This window comes from Plasmodium gallinaceum (genome assembly GCF_900005855.1).
Source record: "Plasmodium gallinaceum strain 8A genome assembly, contig: PGAL8A_v1_152, whole genome shotgun sequence".
Classification (NCBI taxonomy): domain Eukaryota; phylum Apicomplexa; class Aconoidasida; order Haemosporida; family Plasmodiidae; genus Plasmodium; species Plasmodium gallinaceum.
The window spans coordinates 932,972-951,891 of NW_021628316.1; the positions used below are offsets into that span (position 1 = coordinate 932,972).

At 17.3% G+C, this 18,920-nt stretch overlaps 5 protein-coding genes across 5 annotated transcripts; 4 read left to right on the forward strand and 1 right to left on the reverse strand.

Annotated features, from left to right (window-relative positions):
- Window positions 1-623: 623 nt before the first annotated feature.
- PGAL8A_00522600 (conserved Plasmodium protein, unknown function) lies at window positions 624-4,161 on the forward strand (the record flags this gene model as incomplete). Its single annotated transcript, XM_028674060.1, has 6 exons — window positions 624-626; window positions 1,082-2,625; window positions 3,389-3,482; window positions 3,632-3,659; window positions 3,922-4,033; window positions 4,116-4,161. 6 exons carry the CDS (start codon window positions 624-626, stop codon window positions 4,159-4,161), a joined length of 1,827 nt encoding a protein of 608 aa, XP_028530451.1.
- A 964-nt stretch (window positions 4,162-5,125) lies between these two features.
- PGAL8A_00522700 (conserved Plasmodium protein, unknown function) lies at window positions 5,126-6,752 on the reverse strand (the record flags this gene model as incomplete). The annotated part of the gene is made up of 2 exons (XM_028674061.1): window positions 5,126-6,120; window positions 6,743-6,752. The coding sequence occupies 2 exons, from the start codon at window positions 6,750-6,752 to the stop codon at window positions 5,126-5,128; spliced, it is 1,005 nt and encodes a 334-aa protein (XP_028530452.1).
- Window positions 6,753-8,963: 2,211 nt separating this feature from the next.
- On the forward strand, window positions 8,964-10,370 carry PGAL8A_00522800 (CS domain protein, putative; the record flags this gene model as incomplete). The annotated part of the gene is made up of 4 exons (XM_028674062.1): window positions 8,964-9,405; window positions 9,515-9,676; window positions 9,794-10,034; window positions 10,280-10,370. 4 exons carry the CDS (start codon window positions 8,964-8,966, stop codon window positions 10,368-10,370), a joined length of 936 nt encoding a protein of 311 aa, XP_028530453.1.
- A 2,502-nt stretch (window positions 10,371-12,872) lies between these two features.
- Window positions 12,873-14,630, forward strand: PGAL8A_00522900 (conserved Plasmodium protein, unknown function; the record flags this gene model as incomplete). Its single annotated transcript, XM_028674063.1, has 1 exon — window positions 12,873-14,630. The coding sequence occupies one exon, from the start codon at window positions 12,873-12,875 to the stop codon at window positions 14,628-14,630; it is 1,758 nt and encodes a 585-aa protein (XP_028530454.1).
- A 2,311-nt stretch (window positions 14,631-16,941) lies between these two features.
- Window positions 16,942-18,495, forward strand: PGAL8A_00523000 (conserved Plasmodium protein, unknown function; the record flags this gene model as incomplete). The annotated part of the gene is made up of 1 exon (XM_028674064.1): window positions 16,942-18,495. One exon carries the CDS (start codon window positions 16,942-16,944, stop codon window positions 18,493-18,495), a length of 1,554 nt encoding a protein of 517 aa, XP_028530455.1.
- Window positions 18,496-18,920: the final 425 nt, after the last annotated feature.

The window sequence follows — 18,920 nt, forward strand, 5'->3', positions numbered from 1 at the left end:
TTATTTTTTTTTTTTTTTTAATTATATAAAAAAAAAAAAAAAAAAAAAAAAAGCTTAAAAAAAAATTAAGTAAAATTAAAAATAACTAAAATGACAAAATTGAGAATAATTTAAAAAAGAAAAATAATTAAAAATAAAAATTCAAAGTAATTATATTTTTATTTTTAAAAGTTAAAAGAAAAATTCGTTAGTAAAAGATAAATGTACATATATAAAAAGAACATTACAAAAAGATATGACATGATTTGATGAATTCCTTTTATATATAATGACTATTAAATTGTTGTTTTTCTTAAAATACGAATAATTGTGATTAAAAAACTAAATATATAAATATATTTAAAAAAAAAAAAATAAAAAATAAAAGAATAAAAAATTAAAAAAATAGAAATAAGGAAGAAATTTTTAAAAAAATATTCAAGTATAAAAAAAATTAAGATATTGAAAATATAAGAAAAAATTAAAAAATAAAAAAGGGTAAATTTTATAATAGATTAATAATTTTAAAAAAAATTATTACTTCTAAAATAAAATTTTGTATTTGAGATTTATAATTAAAAAATAATCCAATCTTTCAGTGAATATTTCTTTTTCTTTTTTTTTTCTTTTATTTTTATCTGAAGATGGTAAGAAATAAATATATATAAGTTACATATTAAATAAAAAAAAAATATATATATATATATATAGATATAGAGAAGTAGTTATTATTTAAAGTACATTTTTTCATACAAAATATGTTTGATATTATTATTTCCTTATAGTATTTTTATATGTTTTTTAATTAATAATAATATATACACATTTTTAAAATATTTAAATTTTATGTTATATTTTTTTTATGAATTATATGTTATTTTTACTTATTTATGTGGTTTACTTTTTTCTTATTCATTTTTGACATACAAATTTATATTTCATATTTTATACATGAAAACATGTTTCTTTTTAAAAAATATATTTTCATAGGAATTTTTATTGTTTATTTTTTTAATACTATGAAAATATAGTTGTATATATGATTGTGTACATATTTATGTATTCTTAATTTTATTTTATTTTATTTTTTTTTTTTTTGTAGAGAATACTACTATTTGGTGATGAAAATTTCAGTTTTTGTAATGGATTTTTAGTAGATCATGAAGATGATATTGTTGAAATATGTAGTTGTTTAAAAGAAAATGAATTAAAACAAGAAAGTAAAAATAATATTCAATCCTTAAATAAAAATGTTGTAATTCATTATGGTATAAATCCAGTTCAATTAAAATCAAAATTTCCTCCGAATACTTTTGATGCTTTATATTATATTTTACCTGGATTATCATTTCATGGATATCCAGATTTTATTGATCCTCAAACGGAAATGTTTAAATTACGTTTAAATTTATTTTGTTTTAGTTTTTTAAAAAGCAGTAAAAATATAATAAAAAATGATGGTTATGTTTATTTGTTATTCCCAGCAGAAACAGGAAGCGATTTTTCTGCAAATAATAATGATAATGATAATAATATGTCTACTACTGCTACTGCTGCTGCTAATAAGACAACGAATTTACCATTTTTATCAATAGAACCGAAAAAATTAGCAAAATTTTGTAATGTTTTAAGAGAAAATAGTAAGGATTATAATTTAAATTTATCTGCTCATCCTAATTGGATACCTGTTTTGTTTAATATGCCTATTGTAAATGAGATACCAGAATGGTTAAAAAATTGTAAATATTATTGTTTTAAGATGACAGAAACGGATTATAAAAATAAAATGTATAAAAGTAATTCTATCAATGACGAAAATAATAATAATAATAATAATAATAATACACAAAATGATGGTGAACAAGAAGAAAACAATACAAATAACAATGAAAATGAAGAAAATAAAGAAAAAGAAGATCCAGATGAATATAATGTTTTGAAAATTCCTCCTCAAGTTTTTGATTATCCAATTGAAAAATTAGGTCATGTAAATGAATGTTTTTTATTTAAACTTTATTCAATTAACAGTAAAAGTGTATTGATATCCAGATTAACATTAAAATATGATCCTAGAATTTCAGGATGGAAAGGAGATAATAAAATGAAAAAAGATATGATGAACAACATCCCAATGAACAATATGCCTATGAATATGCCAATGAATATGCCTATGAACATGAATAATATGAATATGATGAAAAATGTGAATAATATAATGAATATAAATAAATTTAAAGGAGGAAAATATAAAAATAAGGTAACTAAAAATGAATTTCAACAACCATATAAAAATAACATGATTCAAAATAATATGAATTATTCTTTAAATAAGAAGGGAAATATGAATTTACCACCACCACCACCAACAAATATTAGTATGCAACCAAATAATGTAAATATTCCAAATCAAAATATAAATTATAAGCAAAACAACTTCCCTTTTGTTAATAACTTTAAAACTATACCCAATAATTTATCTCAAAATGTTCAGAATAGCATGACCAATATGCCTATCAATGTTAATCCCAATATATCAAGTAATATGATTAATCCATACATGAATGGAGGATATAATAATAATTTCAGAAGTAATATGTATCAACAAAATATTCCGCTACCACCACCAATTAATAGTTTTAATAAAAAGTAAATGCACGAATCCACATATATATGTGAATAATTAAATGAATTTTTGATGTATTTAAGTATTTAATATTTTTAATTAATATAAGTGTCCAATATGATTATTTATGCAAATGATTTATATTGTTATTTAAATAAATATTATTACCATACTATTTTATATATACGCATTTCATGAAAATTTTTAAAAAATTTATATTTAATTTTATAAAAATTTATGAATAAATTTATAAAGTTCAAAGAGAAGTTATTTTTTTTTTTCCATTTTTTAAAATGTTTATTATATTTAATCTTATTTATGTGCATACATTCCGTAATTGTATAAAAAAAAATTATTAATTTATTAATTCTCTTTTTCTTTTTCCTTTTTTTTATTCTTTTTTTTTTTTTTTTTTTATTTACCATATTTAAGTTAATATTCAAGAAGTTTTTGTACTTATTTACATATATATTTATAATAAAAAAAAAAAAAAAAACAGAAGTAATTGTATATAGTTTTTTATTAATTATATATATACATTTATGTACACGTATATATATACCTACAGAAAAAATAAACCCAAAAAATCTTGAATTTAGAATATGTTAGGTTCTAAATTATTTTTGCTATATTAAATACGAGTTTTGCATTTATAGAATTTATAAAAATTGTTAATAAATAAAAATACGCTTTTAAATATAAAAAGATATTTAAACAAAAAAAAAATGTGTAATATTCATTAATATTTCTATTTTTATTTTTTTTAATGTACATTTTTCATTATAGAATTTATCAAGGGCACAATATTAATGTAAAAAGGAAAAATGATTTATATAATTGTGATAATATGGAGAAAAATTATGATAATTATAATATGAAGGTACGCAAAAAATGGACACTAATTTTTGATATATATTTATCTAGTGTATTATTTTACTTTTATTATTTTAAAATATAGTATATATATGTATATATTTTCTTTTTTTAATATGATATTAGTAAAATTAATATGTTGTTTTTTTTTTTTAGGATAACTATAAATCGGATGATGATAACAGTACTTAATCTATTTTTATATTTTTAATATTTTTATTTAATTTATATAAAATGAAAAAAAAAAAATAAAAAATACAATTGAAGAAAAGCAATAATTAAAAAAATATTAATAGTTACTACATTAAAAAGAAATTAGTTTATAAAATGAACGATGAAACATTTATGAATGTTTTTAATTCGTTTAATATAATAAAATATAATTATATATTAATTAAACAATATTTTATAAATTTTAAATATGTTAAATTATTATATTTTTATAGATATGAACAAAGTCAATATATGTAACGATGATTATGATTTAGACCAATGTGATAACATAACAAATCAAAAAAATATTCAGAACAAAAACACAGAAGATCCAGATTATTACTTGTAATTATATACTAAAAAAAAAAAATAAATATAAAAAAAAGAAATATATATATTTTTTTTAATTTTTATTATATATTTATAGTATAAAACAGAGGGCTAGAGAATCTAATCAGTATGGCACATACTGAAAAGTACATTATTATGTTGTTATTCCTTTATTCTTCTTATTATTTTCTTGTTTACTTTTTATATATATTTGTAATATTTTAAAATTTTCTATTCTTTTTTATAATATTTTTATTATTTAAACCTTATATTTATTACATATAATTTTTTTCTATGTAAAAATTATTACGTTCATAAATATAAACAAAACTTGTGTAATGTTCTGTACTTTATATAATTTTGAAATAAAAAAAAAAAAAAAAAAATATAAATTTTTAAAATGATTTACTACGTAATTATATATATTTGAGCATTCATTATTTTAAAAGTTTTTTTTTTTTTTTTTTTTTTTTTTTTTTACTTATGTAACTAGCTAATATAATGTTTTTGAATTATTAAATTATGCATAATAAAAAAAAAAAATGTTAAATGTTTTTGAATTTAATAATAATAATAAAATTTTTTAAAAGTTATTTAAAAGTTGTTAATTAAAAGTTTAATTACTCATTTTTGAATATAAAGAATTTTTATAAAAGATTAAAGCTTAAGATATAAGTATTAATGTATATATAGTATCTAAAATATATATGTTTAAAATATATGTTTTTATAAATAATTTAATGTAACAAAATATATTTACAAAACATTTTTTTCTTTTTTTTTTTTAATTTTTATGTAGATTGAAATAAAAACATAAATCTTATTAAATTCTTTTAATTTATATATTATTTATATAAATATGTTCAAATAGATATATGATAAATAGGGAAATAAACTATAATTATTAATACTGAAATATAAATAAAATGAAAAAATAAAAAGTTATTGAAATACTATTAAATATTAATATAAGAGTAAAACCTATTCATTGTCAACAATAATAAATAATAAAAATTACAAATATATTTTACACTTCTGTTTTTTTTTTTTTTTTTTTTTTTTTTTTTTTACTTTTTAAATATTTAAAAAATTAAAACATACATTTAATTATTTTAATGATACTGTTTGTCCATCTTTATCAAATTTAAAAACATTTGTTCGTTTTTTGATAAAAAATCCTAATTTAACCTTAACACTTTCAGGTCTTTTTACTTTTCCTAATTCAGTTAATTTGCTCTTTCCATTTTTTTTTAAAAATGCTACAAGATCTTTTTCATATTGGCTCTCATCATCTAATTTTGACTTTTTTGAAGGACCTTCATTTTTATTATCTAAAGCTCTTTTATTTTTATTACCTCCACTTTTTTTTTGTTCATTTTTTTTTTTATCACCTTTGCTTTTTGTTACCTCTTCTTCATCCCCATCGTCATCTTCATCTTCTTTTTCTTCAGCATCTTCTGCTTCATCATCATCTTCATCTTCATCATCTTCTTCATCTTCATCTTCATCATCTTCATCATCGTCTTTATCATCACCATCTTCATCATCATCATCATCATCATCATCGTCATCTTCATCTTCATCTTCATCATCTTTATCTTTTTCATCTTCATCTTCTTCATCGTCATCATCATCTTCATCATTTTTTCCTACATTTGTTTCATCGTCTTCATTATCTTCAACATCTTTTTTTTTTTTAGCATTTCCATTAGATAAAGAATTCTTCAATGTATTTTTTTTTGTTAACATTCTAACTTCTTCATTTTCATATTCATCTTCATCTTCAAATTCATCCTCATCTTCATCCATATTATCTTGTCCAAATGATACTTCATAATAACCAACAATATGAACATCATTTTTGCTTCCACTTGTTTTAATTTTTACATCAGTATCTAACATCAAAAATATATCTAATGAAGTGTCTTCACAAACATTTTTTTGTAAGCAACATATATTGTAGCATCCTTTACTATCTTCTACTTGAACATAAACCTTGCCATCTTCCTTAGGATTATTTAAACAAGCTCTTGATATATGAATGACGGAATATCCATCTTTAACTTCAGGGATTATTGTTTCACCTGCTTTTATTACTTTTCCTAATTAAAAAAAAAAAATATATAAATATTTATAAATTTTTGTATATAAAATAAGTAAATATTTCAAAAAATTATAAAATGATACTAGTTATGAATCAGAACAAAATAATATATTTATTTATTCTTTTCATTCATAAAAAATATATGAGAAAAAATACATTTACATTTAAAAGTATGTAATAAAATATCATAAAGAACATTTAATATTTCATATAAGAATTCATGTATGCATAAAAAATATAGTACTTATGTGAAAAAAAAAAAAAAAAAAAAAAAAAAAAAAAAAAAAAAAAAAAAAAAAAAAAAAAAAAAAAGAAGCATAAATAGAAACGTAAAATAAAAATATGTATTCTTATATTTGTATCAAGTATTATAAAATAACATAGTATTTTCGATATCTCCATTAAATTTTCATATTACAAAATATATGAGAAAGAAATTAAAATATATATAAATGAATCATATTAATCTATAACATAAAAAATAAATATATTCCATGAAATAAATGATAAAGATACTTCATTGAAAATATGAGTACTTTTTAATTTATTAAAATACTCAGCATGTAAACATTATTTTAAAAAATTTGTCATAATTAAAATATTTTTATGTATATTATTACCATAAAACATTTTGTACAATTTTTTTTAAATAAAAGGATTTTTTTTTATCTGAACAGAAGTTTAAATTATAAAACAATATTTATTTTAAAATATTACTTTTTATATATTTATAAAAAGATTTTTATTTTTTTTTTTTGGTTTTATATAACAAGGTATAAAGAAATAAAATTATTACAATATAATAAATTACATATATAAAAAAAATTTTAATTAAAAATATTTAAAAAAATTTTTTTTAATTATTTTTATGTAAATGAATATTTAAAGATAGAAATTTTTTTTTTTTTTTTTTTTTTATTATTGTATGGCTCCAAAAAAAAAAAAAAAAAAAAAAAAAAAAAAAAAAAAAAGAACGCATGCAAGTTAATATAAAAAGTTAATACGAAAAAACGTTTTTTTTTCCTTTTCCCATTATATGGAAAAAATCTCTACTTTATTCGAGCGAATAATTCATGCATAGTTAATATTTAAATTTACTTTTATATTAGTTAAAAGATACATTACTTGCTTGTAGAAGTAGCTTCTTTTTTAAAAAAATACATGAAATTTCTATATATTTTACATTATTTATCACATATATGCTAATTTTTCTTATGTTAATTATAATATTTTTCTTAACAACGCTTTTATCTTTGTGTCAAAAAATAGATACATCATACATGCATATATATATATATATATATATATTTATATATATATATATATATATTTATATATATGTATGTATATATATACATATGCATATATATGTATTTATATTTTTATTTAAAAATATATATATGCAATCTTTTATTTTTATAGAATTATGTATGAAAAATAATTGAACAATTGAAAAATGAATTAAAAGTTAATTAATCAAAATAACTGCTTTTTTTTTATTTTATGTTATTTTTTTTTTTTTTTTTCTGAGCATATGAAATTTTAAGATTGTAACATAAATGTCAAATATAAAAATTAAGTTTTTTTAAAGTTTTTTTTATCTTTTATATAGTTAATTACTAATTTTTTTTGTTTTCAAGTTTTAATAAATACCTTTAATTATAGAATATATTTAATATATAAAAAAATTATAAATTGAGTTCAATTTTAATTTAAATTATTGAAAAATTATTGCATATTTTTTCATAATTTTCAAATATTTTATTAATAATTTTTTGATAAAAAAAACAATATACTTATGTATTTCTTAATGTAATAATATTTCACTTCTTTTATTAACATTATTTTAAAAATTTTTTTTTTGGAACGTCCTATAGAAAATTAAATAATATTCTTATATAAAAAAATATAACACGTAAAATAAAAACTGTGTTCTTTTATTTCTTTTTTTTAATTTTTTAAAAGAATATATTAAAAATATATATTAAGTATGCAGGTATAAGAAAAAGATTATTTCATAATATTTAAAAGCATTCAAAAATCATTAATTGATTATCTAACATGGTAATTATGTTACACTGTATTTAAGTAGTCATTAAGAAGGCTCAAGCTTCATAATTAATATACTTTAAAAAAAGTATAATTTTCATTTAAAAAAATTAAGATATTCAAGTTTTTAATAAATATTTCAAAGATCATTTTTCGATTAGTATTCTAGCTTTATATGATAAATTAAATTCTATTATAAATTTTTTTTTTTTGAACTAACACATTTTTTAAATAAATGAATAGAACATATAACGCTTAATCTTAAATATTAAATTATATATAAATATTAATAATGGGATAAATTCATTTATATTATTTTTTTTTTATCTTATATTTGTTTTAGCATTTTATTTTTCATTACTGCATATTTATTTATTCAGGAATATAAAAGAAAATATATAGTTTTAATAGTAACACTTCTTTGAAAATAAAAAAAATGTGAAATTATGAGAAAAAAAAAAAAAAAAAAATATATATAATATAGTTTTAATATTGCAAATTTTAAATAATATAAAATTTATTATTTATATGAATCAGTTATTGTAAAATTAAAACAATTTGAAATTCAAACATTAAAAATATATGTATTTAAAAAAAAAAAAAAATAACAATTTAACCCCTAGAGAGTTTAAACAAATTTTAAAAGTTAGCTGTATGTTGTGTTTTTTGAAAAATATACAATTAAGATATAACATATACTATTTATTAAAATTTTTCCTTTGTTTTTATATCTGCATCATATGATTTTGAGAAAAAGTAAAAATAAAAAGCTATAAAAGTACAAATAAGAAAATGGCATATGAAAGACATGAAAATATGTTAATGGCTATTGCTCGTGACTTTAGTTCTATAGATGATTTAATAGAAATGTTTTTGTCATTTTTAGAAAATAAAACTGATTATTTTCATTTAATGATTAATGAAGAAGATATAAAAACTTTATCAAAGAAGTATGAAGGTAGTATGCTTAAAAATATCTTAAATAATAATCATTGTGGTTTTAAAGCTAATAACAGAGAAGACTGTTTAATGAAATTATTTAGAAAACATCAATTAAATTATATAATTAGAAAACAACCGTATATTATTGAAAACGAGGAAATAAAAAAAAAGTATTTTCCACTTTGTGATGAATTAATAAAATTAAATAATATTAAAATAAATGAAAAAATAAAAGATAAAAACGAAAATAAGCAAAGCAAAGAGGATACAAAAACAACAATTAATGTACCTTGTAATAAAAAATATATATAATTATTTTATTAAAAGAAGAAAAAAAAGAAAAATGATACAATTTAACAATTTTAAGTTTTTACAAATATTCATATTTTTTTTTAAATCAGATGAAAATCATATATCAACATGGAATGGTGGGAAAACTGATAAATATTATTGGAATCAATCATTAAATGAAATAAATTTAGAAGTTCCTTTAAATAAAGAAGTTAAAACTAACGAAATCAATGTTGAAATAACAAATAAAAATATAAAAATATATCACTCAAGTATGAAAGAAATTTTTTTTTTTTTTTTTTTATAATTATTAAAAATTTTAAACATGAAGGATTCATATTATATAGTAAATAAATTTTACCTTTTTTTTTTTTTTTTTTTGTATGCAGATGAATTGAAATTAGAAGGAGAATTTTATGAAGAAGTAAATAAACAAGAATGCATGTGGAGTATCGAAGACAAGAAGAAAATAGTAGTTTTTTTAGAAAAAAAAAGAGAAAATTGGTGGCCATGCGTATTAAATGGAGATCCTGAAATAGACACAAAAAAAATAGAATCAAAAAAGAATTTAACTGATTTTGATGAAAAAACACAAGGAGAAATAAGGAAATTTTTACATGAACAAAAATTGTATTCTTAATGTTTAAATAAAACTTTATATATATATATATAATATCCTTTTAATAATATTTAAAAGAAAACTGATTAAATTTATAATTTTTATAATAATGTATATTTCTTTATTTCATTTACTTTTAATAATTATTATTATATACATAGAAAAAACATTTCAAATATATAAAATAAAAAAAGAGAATACATTAAATATATTTATAACAACTAATATGAAAAAATACTTTTTTCTTTTTTTTTAGAAAAAATGAAGGGATACAATCACCAGAAGAAATAAGAAAACAACATTTATTGACAAATGCTTTAAACAGTAAAGGATCTCCATTTAAATAAGGTTTTTTTATGTTAAAATGGATATTGAATTTTGATTAAAACTTTTTAATTAAAATATTGAAAACGTGTAAATATTTTATTAATATTATTTCATTTAAATGTGATATGTATGAAATAGAATTATTTAAAACAATTTCATTTTAAAAATAATCTAAAAAAAAAATATATAAAAAAATTATCATCATTAAAATTATATAATTTTTTTTTTTTTTTTTTTTTGGTTATTTTTTTGAAATATTTTAATTTATATATTTATGTATATTCAGTTTAGAAGAGAACAAAACTATTATATATTTTATTTTAATTGATAAATTCGTAAAGTGAATAGTCAAATATATGATTAAATTTCGCTATATTTTTTAGTAAAATATTATAGACATATAAGTTCAATACTTAATAGTATTCTTTTCATATATATATATTTTTTTTTTTAAATTTAAATAAAAGAGTAAAAAAACCTTCAAAATAATTTTTACAAGCATTACATTACTTAAATTATAGTGAAGAACAAGCATTTTAAAGTGTTATACAAAGATTTTTTGGAAAAATTTAGGAATGTAAAACTTCAAAGAAAAGTTAAATAGTCATTAAAAAAATAAAAATTCAATATCTTTTAATTTTATGAATGCTTATAAATACTTATTATTTTCTTTTTCATTTTCCTTTCTTTTATTTTAACCCAAATAATTAAATTATTTGTAGTTGTAATTTTTTTAGTTTTATTAGGAAAAGAAAGGAAATATATAGAAATTATTTTTATTTTATTTAACTAAAAATCACATATTTTTATATTAATCTCCCAATATTAATTAGAAGATATAAATTATCATAAAATAAAGGAATATAAAAAAAATATAATTCTACATTTTCATGAAAGTAATGTTTTAGTAAAATTCAATAAAACTCTTTAATAAATATTCTTTGAATTTTATATTTTTTATATTCTTATTTTAGATTACCAAAAATAATAACTTCATCAACTAATATTCATATACTTTAAAATTATATATGTTTTTAAATAATTTAAACTTCATATTAATTTTGAATGAAAATTGTTAAAATAGAACTATTCTCCATATTTTTTTTTAGTTTCTAAATGATTTAATACAATACACATGCAAATTTCAATAAATATATATTGAATTTTATTTTTTAAAAGAAAAAAGTTATCATATATTATTCTAAACAAAAAATGAATCATATCTATAATTTCCACTTTTTTTTTCTTTTTTTCTTAAATAGAGAATAAAAAATAAAAAAAGTTATTTTTCTTTAATTACCTAATAATTCATAAAAATAAACATTGTTACATAAAATTATTTATATCTTTTTTTTGTATAATATTTCTTTAGTTACATAAAATATAAAACCAAACTTCGACTTAATAATAAATTTCACATGCTGAAAAATTAAAGATATACTATTAAAAAATTATAACAAAAAAAAGAAAAGTGGTTATAAAATATATAATACAAGTGATATTTTATTTTTATTCATTATTGTGTGAATATAATGTAGTAATTTATTCTTTTTATTCCATTATATGCTTTTATAATTTATAAAAATAAGAGCATCTTGGCTTTAACCTCTCTAAATCTTCATTTTTTCTTCTTTTTCAAATTCATGCATTTTTGAAAAATTTTTTGTGTGTGCGAATATTCTATAACGTACAGAATTTTTTTTCTTTTTTATTAAAATGCTTTTATATTCTTATTAATTAAAAAGAAGAAATATATATATATATATATATATATATATATATAAACTCATCCTTGTTTTAATATATTAAATAATTTTTATCATAATCTTTTTTTTTCAATTTTATGAAAATTTTTTGTTTTTGGTTTTTCTATTAAATTTGGTGTGTGCTTCTAAAGTAATTGCTCATTATGAATTTTAACAGAATTTCATTAACAGAAACTTTTTTTTTTTTTTTCTTAATAAACTTATCATAATAAAAATAGAATTATTTAATATAATTAACAAAAAAAAAAATGTTAAATATAAATTGCAACAATATATATTCCACGAAAAATTTCCTTAGTGAAATACTATAACTTTTTACTTTTTGATTTTTTTATTTTTTAAAAAAATTTTGTTGTAAATTTTGTGACATATACGAGTATATTACTATTTTTTTTTTTATTCGTAATGTTATTGTATTTTTAAATAATTTTTAAAAAGTAATATATTTATATTTATAGCACTAATATATTTCAGTTTTTCATTTTTTTTCATTCGAAAAATACACACACTTTTTTTTTTAAGCATTTTTAGAATTTTTTTAAAATTTAATATAAAGAAAACATTTTTTTTAAAAATGTAAAAATATTAAGAAACATAGTAAGCTATAAAGTATATTAATTAATAAAAATAAAGTATTAATGTTAAAAGAATACAATACCAATATTGATGAATATTAATGCATAAAAAGACTGATTCTTGTTTTTGGTTTTGATATGGAGAAAAAATATAAAAAAACAAAAAAAAAAAAAGCTAAAAATGTCAGAAGATATAAAGTTTTATTATGATATAATAAATAGTAAATGGTGGTATTTCGATTTGCTATCAGGAGAATGGAAAGAGTATGAAGAAGAATCAAATGATGGGGTTTTTGAAAGTAATGACAATCACAATAATAAATTAGAGGCGACAGAAAATTATGCAGGTTCGGTTAATGCACAATATTCAAATGTAGATGAAAAGGATGAAAATATTGATAGTATTAATAACTCAGAAAAGTGGAATGAATCCAATTATAATACATCTAACAAAGTAAATAATGATAATACAAATGTAGGAAAAACGCCAGAATTTTCAAACATATCTGAATCAGTGAGATCAAAAAATTCTTTAGATAATGATTTAGATATTGTTGATATTAAGAAGCATAATAAATTATATTCTTCAAAAAATAATGCAAAAAATTTTAACTATGAAAATAAATTAGAAGACTCTGAATTATTAAATAAATATGATGAAAATTCTGGGGAAAATAATACTGGAAGTAACGATGTAAATAATTACCTAAATAACTATGTAAATAATAATGTAGAAAATAGCGATTTAAATATCTATGAAAGTTACTATGATAATAACAATGAAAGCAATATTAACTATTATGAAAATGATGATGAATATAACTGTGATAGTATTTATACTAATGCACAGTGCAAAGAACCTGATACATATAACAATTATAAAAATAATGACTATTTTAATTATGAAGAGGGATATTATGGAAACATATATGAATGTAATAATAATAAAAAAATAAATAATTTAAATTATAATGATAAATTAAATAAAAATAAAGATGAATATGATGGAAAATCACAATACATCTCTCAACCGGAACAAGATAATTACAATGAATTAGTTGAAGAGAATGGAAACAATAATGATAATACACATTTAAAAAAAGAATCTTCTGATAATACAAACATAAGTTATAATAGTGAAACTAATGATAAACATGAAATAACAAATAAAAATTCTTCTGACTCGATTGATTCAAACTGTTCAAACAACTCAAATGAATTAAGTGAAAGAATTAATAGCTTATTAAATCACTCTAATAGTAACTCTTCCTGTTCTAAAAAAGATAGCTCAGCTTTAATAGAAAAATTATTTAGCCGTAGTTTTACAAGATCAGATCATTTAAATTCTTTTAATACTATAGAGAAAGTTAGTGATGAAGGAAACAATGAAAACAAAGATGATATTAAGAATGATGATGAAAATACAAAGAAAAAATCAAAAGTAAATTTTCAAGTAACTAAAGAATATAAAAACATAGAAAATGAAGAAAATGATGAAAAGGAGAAAAGTTGTGAAGATAATAAAGAATCATTAGTTAATGAAAATGATACAACAGTAATACCATTCGTAAGAAGAGCAACAAGAACTCTCACCTTTAAAAATCAAGGTGGCTTATCAGGTTGTTTAAAGGTTTTCCAAGAAAAAAAAAAAGAATTAATGTCTTCATCAGCTAATGAAGTAAATGATATGGAAATCAAAATTGCTAATCTAAAAAGGAGAGCAAGAGAATTAGCTAGAAGATATAAAACAAAAAATCAATCTAGTGAATCTCAACAGAAAAATGATGATGTTAAAACAAAATTTGAAGAATTAGTATTACAAGTGCAAAAACACAAAAAAGAATTACAAGAAAAAGATAATATTAAAAATCAATTAGATACATCAAAAAATACTTCCATTAGTAATACTGATCAAAATTTCTCAAGTTCCGAAAAATAATTAGAAGTAATTAAAAATATATAAATAATAACTAATTAAAATCAAAAAAGTTTTATTCATAATCCACTAACATATATTATGAATAAATAATTAATATTATTTAGAAATAATAATAGAAATTTGTAATTATAAGGGAGATGGTAGTAAAATAGTACCAACATATGTTGTAGTTTATATACTTATTTTAAATATATGTTTTTCATTCATTTTATGAATAATTTGATAAAGTTATTTTTTATATGTAATAATTTTTCTTTCCTTTAAAGATTTTTTATGTTTTTAATTTCTTCTAATAGTGCACAATTTTTTTTAATTTACTATCTATAATATACTTTTTAATTTTTTGTTTTATAATTTTATTTATTTCATTATATTTACATTTCTTTATCTATGTTGTTTCATTTTTATTTTATTTTGAATATTTTTTTTTACTTTCGCAAAAATAAACGAAAATTGTCGTTAATCTATATTTAGTTAAAAAATCTTTAATTTTTTTTTTTCCCCTCTTATTAAAAATATAAGATGAAAAATCATAAAATTTTAAATATCAAACTTTTTTTTTTAGATAAATATAACTAAAAACCATATATCCATAAAAATAAAGAAAAAAATAAGAATATAATTATTTATATTTAATTACCTATTTTATATTATAAGTGTTAACTTTAATTATTTTGTAAAGGTTATAAAAAGATATCTTAGAAATTTTATTTAAAATTTCTAAACTTATTATCACAATTTAAAATAAAAATTTATAGAATAAATCAGATATGTATTTATTTTTTCTTTTAAATATTATATATATTTTTGTAAGAATAAAAAAAATAGGAAATGAAAAATATTACTTTAAAAAAAGAGCTATATATTTTTTTTTTTTTTTGAGATATTAGAATAATATTAGGATCTTTATTAGGTTGATATATACCAAATTTAAAATTGTAAAAAAAAAAAAAAAATAAATTGGATAATTAAATGAAACAATTATTAATATATTTTGTTTCATACTATCTCTTAGTAAACTTAAATATTCATATATTTATACTACAATATAAATTTAAATTATATATTATTTATTTTCACACACGTTATAGAAAAAAAAAATAAAATTTCATTAAAAATTTTTTATTATTATTAACTTGAATACCTTAATCTAAATTGTAAGATAGTGTTCCTATATTGTTAATTCTAAATTTCATTTGCATTAAAAATATTTTTATTCTTGTACATTAGTTTTCGATTAGTTTATTTTGATTAAATCAAAAAATAAGAAAAAAAAAAAAAAAAAAAAGGAAAAAGAAAAAGAAAAATGGAAGTGCAATATAACTTAAATTATTTTTTTAAATATTTTTAGTAAGAATTTCAGTTTAAAATAACTCAAGCTTTTTTTTACATGATCATGCTTATTATATGTAAATAAAGATTTACATATAATAAATAATATGTTTAAATAATTTTATTTTTAATATAAATTATATAAAAAACTTTTAATATATTTAAATGAAATAATCTTCATATTTTTATGTAGTACATGCAATAACAAGCGAATATACAAAAAAAAAAAAAAATATAATTTTTTTTTTTTTAAATATATTATAATAAATTTTTTTCCTTTTTTTATTGTTTTATTTTATTTACATATTTTACTTAAATTTTTTTTTTTTTTATACTAAAATATTTTATGTATTTTCATTAATATTTATATATAAATTAATTTTTTTTTTTTTTTTTTACTTTTTATCTTGGATTCTATTTATTATGTAAATAATCCATTATATGGAAGTTATCGTAATTGTTTTATTTAAACATATACTAGAGAAAAATTTTTTTATAAGTTTGTATTATATTGTAATATAGTATTATTTTATTTTTAAAACGTTAACAAAATTTTTTTTTTATATTTTTTAAAAAAATATTAACCATTTGAAAATTAAAAGTTTTTTTATAGGGTATAAAAACTAAAGTAATTACACACATTTTAAAGGTTTTTTAATTAAATTTTTGTCAGCAAAACGTTCTGATTATATTTTTGCAAAAAATTAAAGAAAAATTAGCAATAGTTATTATAAAGTTTATTACTAAAATTTTTTTTTATATTATTTATTTTTTATTTACAACATATATATTCTTTTTTATTTAAATTTACATATGTAATTCTTAAAAAAAAAAAACAAGGAAAAAATGATTTTTTTACATTTTCCCACATTTTTAAAGCGACTATATTATTAGCTCTATGGATTTTTACTTCTCCAATAAAAAATTTTTTTTTTTTTAATATATAATAGCTATATCTAAAAAAAAAAAAAAAAAAAAAATGTCATCAGCTACTCAATTAGGAATTTCAGAAAGGGAGTATGAAGAAGCTTTAGCTGTAGAAAAATTATTTTTTTTATCATCTAAAGAAAGATGTAATTATTGTAATAGTGGAAAACCCACATTTGTAGATACATATAATTATGAATTTTTATGTGATAAATGTTCTTATAAAAGTAAACACAAAAAGAAAATAGGAGAGGATTCAATAAGTTATTATGATGTTCAAAAATTAGAAAGAAAATTTGGAAGTTCAGGAAATAAGCGTCATAATAAGCATCATCGAAAATCTTCTTATAATTATGAAAAAAAATCAAAATCAAAAAGTAGACGTTCAAGTAAGAAATATGCCGATGTAACATCAGATAGTTCAGATTCAGAATATGAAAAAATGAAAAAGGAAAAGAAGAAAAAAAAGGAAAAAGAAAAAGAAAAGCATAAAGAAAAACATAAAGAAAAATATAAAAAAAAAAAAAAAAATGAAGAAACGGATGATTTTGATGATTTTAGTTTGAATGATTATGATAATTCAACACCAGGTATGATAGGAATTATGAATTCCAATAAGATTAATAGTTCTGATTATAAAAAAGATGTTGATACTTTTAATGATTTTGATACTAATCACCTGAGTTATAATCAAATGAACCAAAAAAGTTTCAACGATTTCAACAAAGGGAATAAAATGAATCACATTCAGTTTGATCATTTTCAAAAAAATAATTTTAATACAAAATTTATTAGAACACCAAATAATCAGCAAATAAATAGCCATCCTTTATGTGTAGATGACTTTAATGCTATGTATATTAATAACACACATTTTCCTAATAATTTTAACATTAAATTAAATGAAGAAAATAAATTAAATAAAATGAAATATAATAAAATAAGTATGCATCCATATGACCCGTTTGATAATAATAATAATAATAATAATAATAATAATAGTAGTAATAATAATAATAGATATAATACATTAGATAATTTAAATTATTTTAATAATTCTAATTTTCCTAATAATCAAAATGCTATGAATAATTTTTATCTACTAAATAAAAGAAATTTATTAAATAATCAGTATTCTGCAAATAATTCTAATTCTGTATATAATCATCATTTGTTAAAAAATCCATATGTATTTAACAATCATAACAAATCAAATACAAGAATTCATTTTGATAATGATGCAAGTAATAAAGGTTTAATTTTTCCGAATTCTAAAAATTGTCCATTTATTTTAAATAGTAATTTGAATAAAGCAAACAATAGTACATTGGCTTCTAACAATATGAACTTTTTAAGTCATTGCAATCAAAGTAATGTAAATGAGTTAAAAAAATTTCATGATATATACAATTCTGATTTTTCGCCAATTATTGTATCTGATAAAAATCCTTTTTCTTTACAAAATTTAATTTCAAATGGAAATATCAAAAAGCCATATAATGTGTTTAATTCGTTACCAAATAGCTTTAATAACAACATCAATATGAATAGGAATTTATATAAGCCAATGAGTTATCCCGTGTTTGAATCCGATAGAAGATTTTAAAAATTTATTTACCTTTTTTTTTTTTTATATTTATTTGTATTAATTTTAATATTGTAAAACTATCCTTTAAATTTTATGTATTTATAAATTGATATTGCCTTTTACTTTTTATTTTTCATTTTTCATTTTTTTTTTTTTTCTTTTTTTTTTTTTTTTTTTTTTTTTAATTTTTTTTTTTTTTTTTTTTTTTTTTTTTTTTTGTACATTACTTTTTATTTATTTTTATTATTTTATATTTTATTTTTTTTCATAATATTATTAAATGAAAATATTGACTATTTATATATATACATTTATATATTTGGCTTTTTTAATTTTGTTTTATAGTTATTTTTAAATTTTATAATTCGTGTAATTTTTTCGGTTTTTTTTTGTGTTGTATTTAATATTTCGAATAATGCTTTGAAGTAATCTTTTGGACTTAA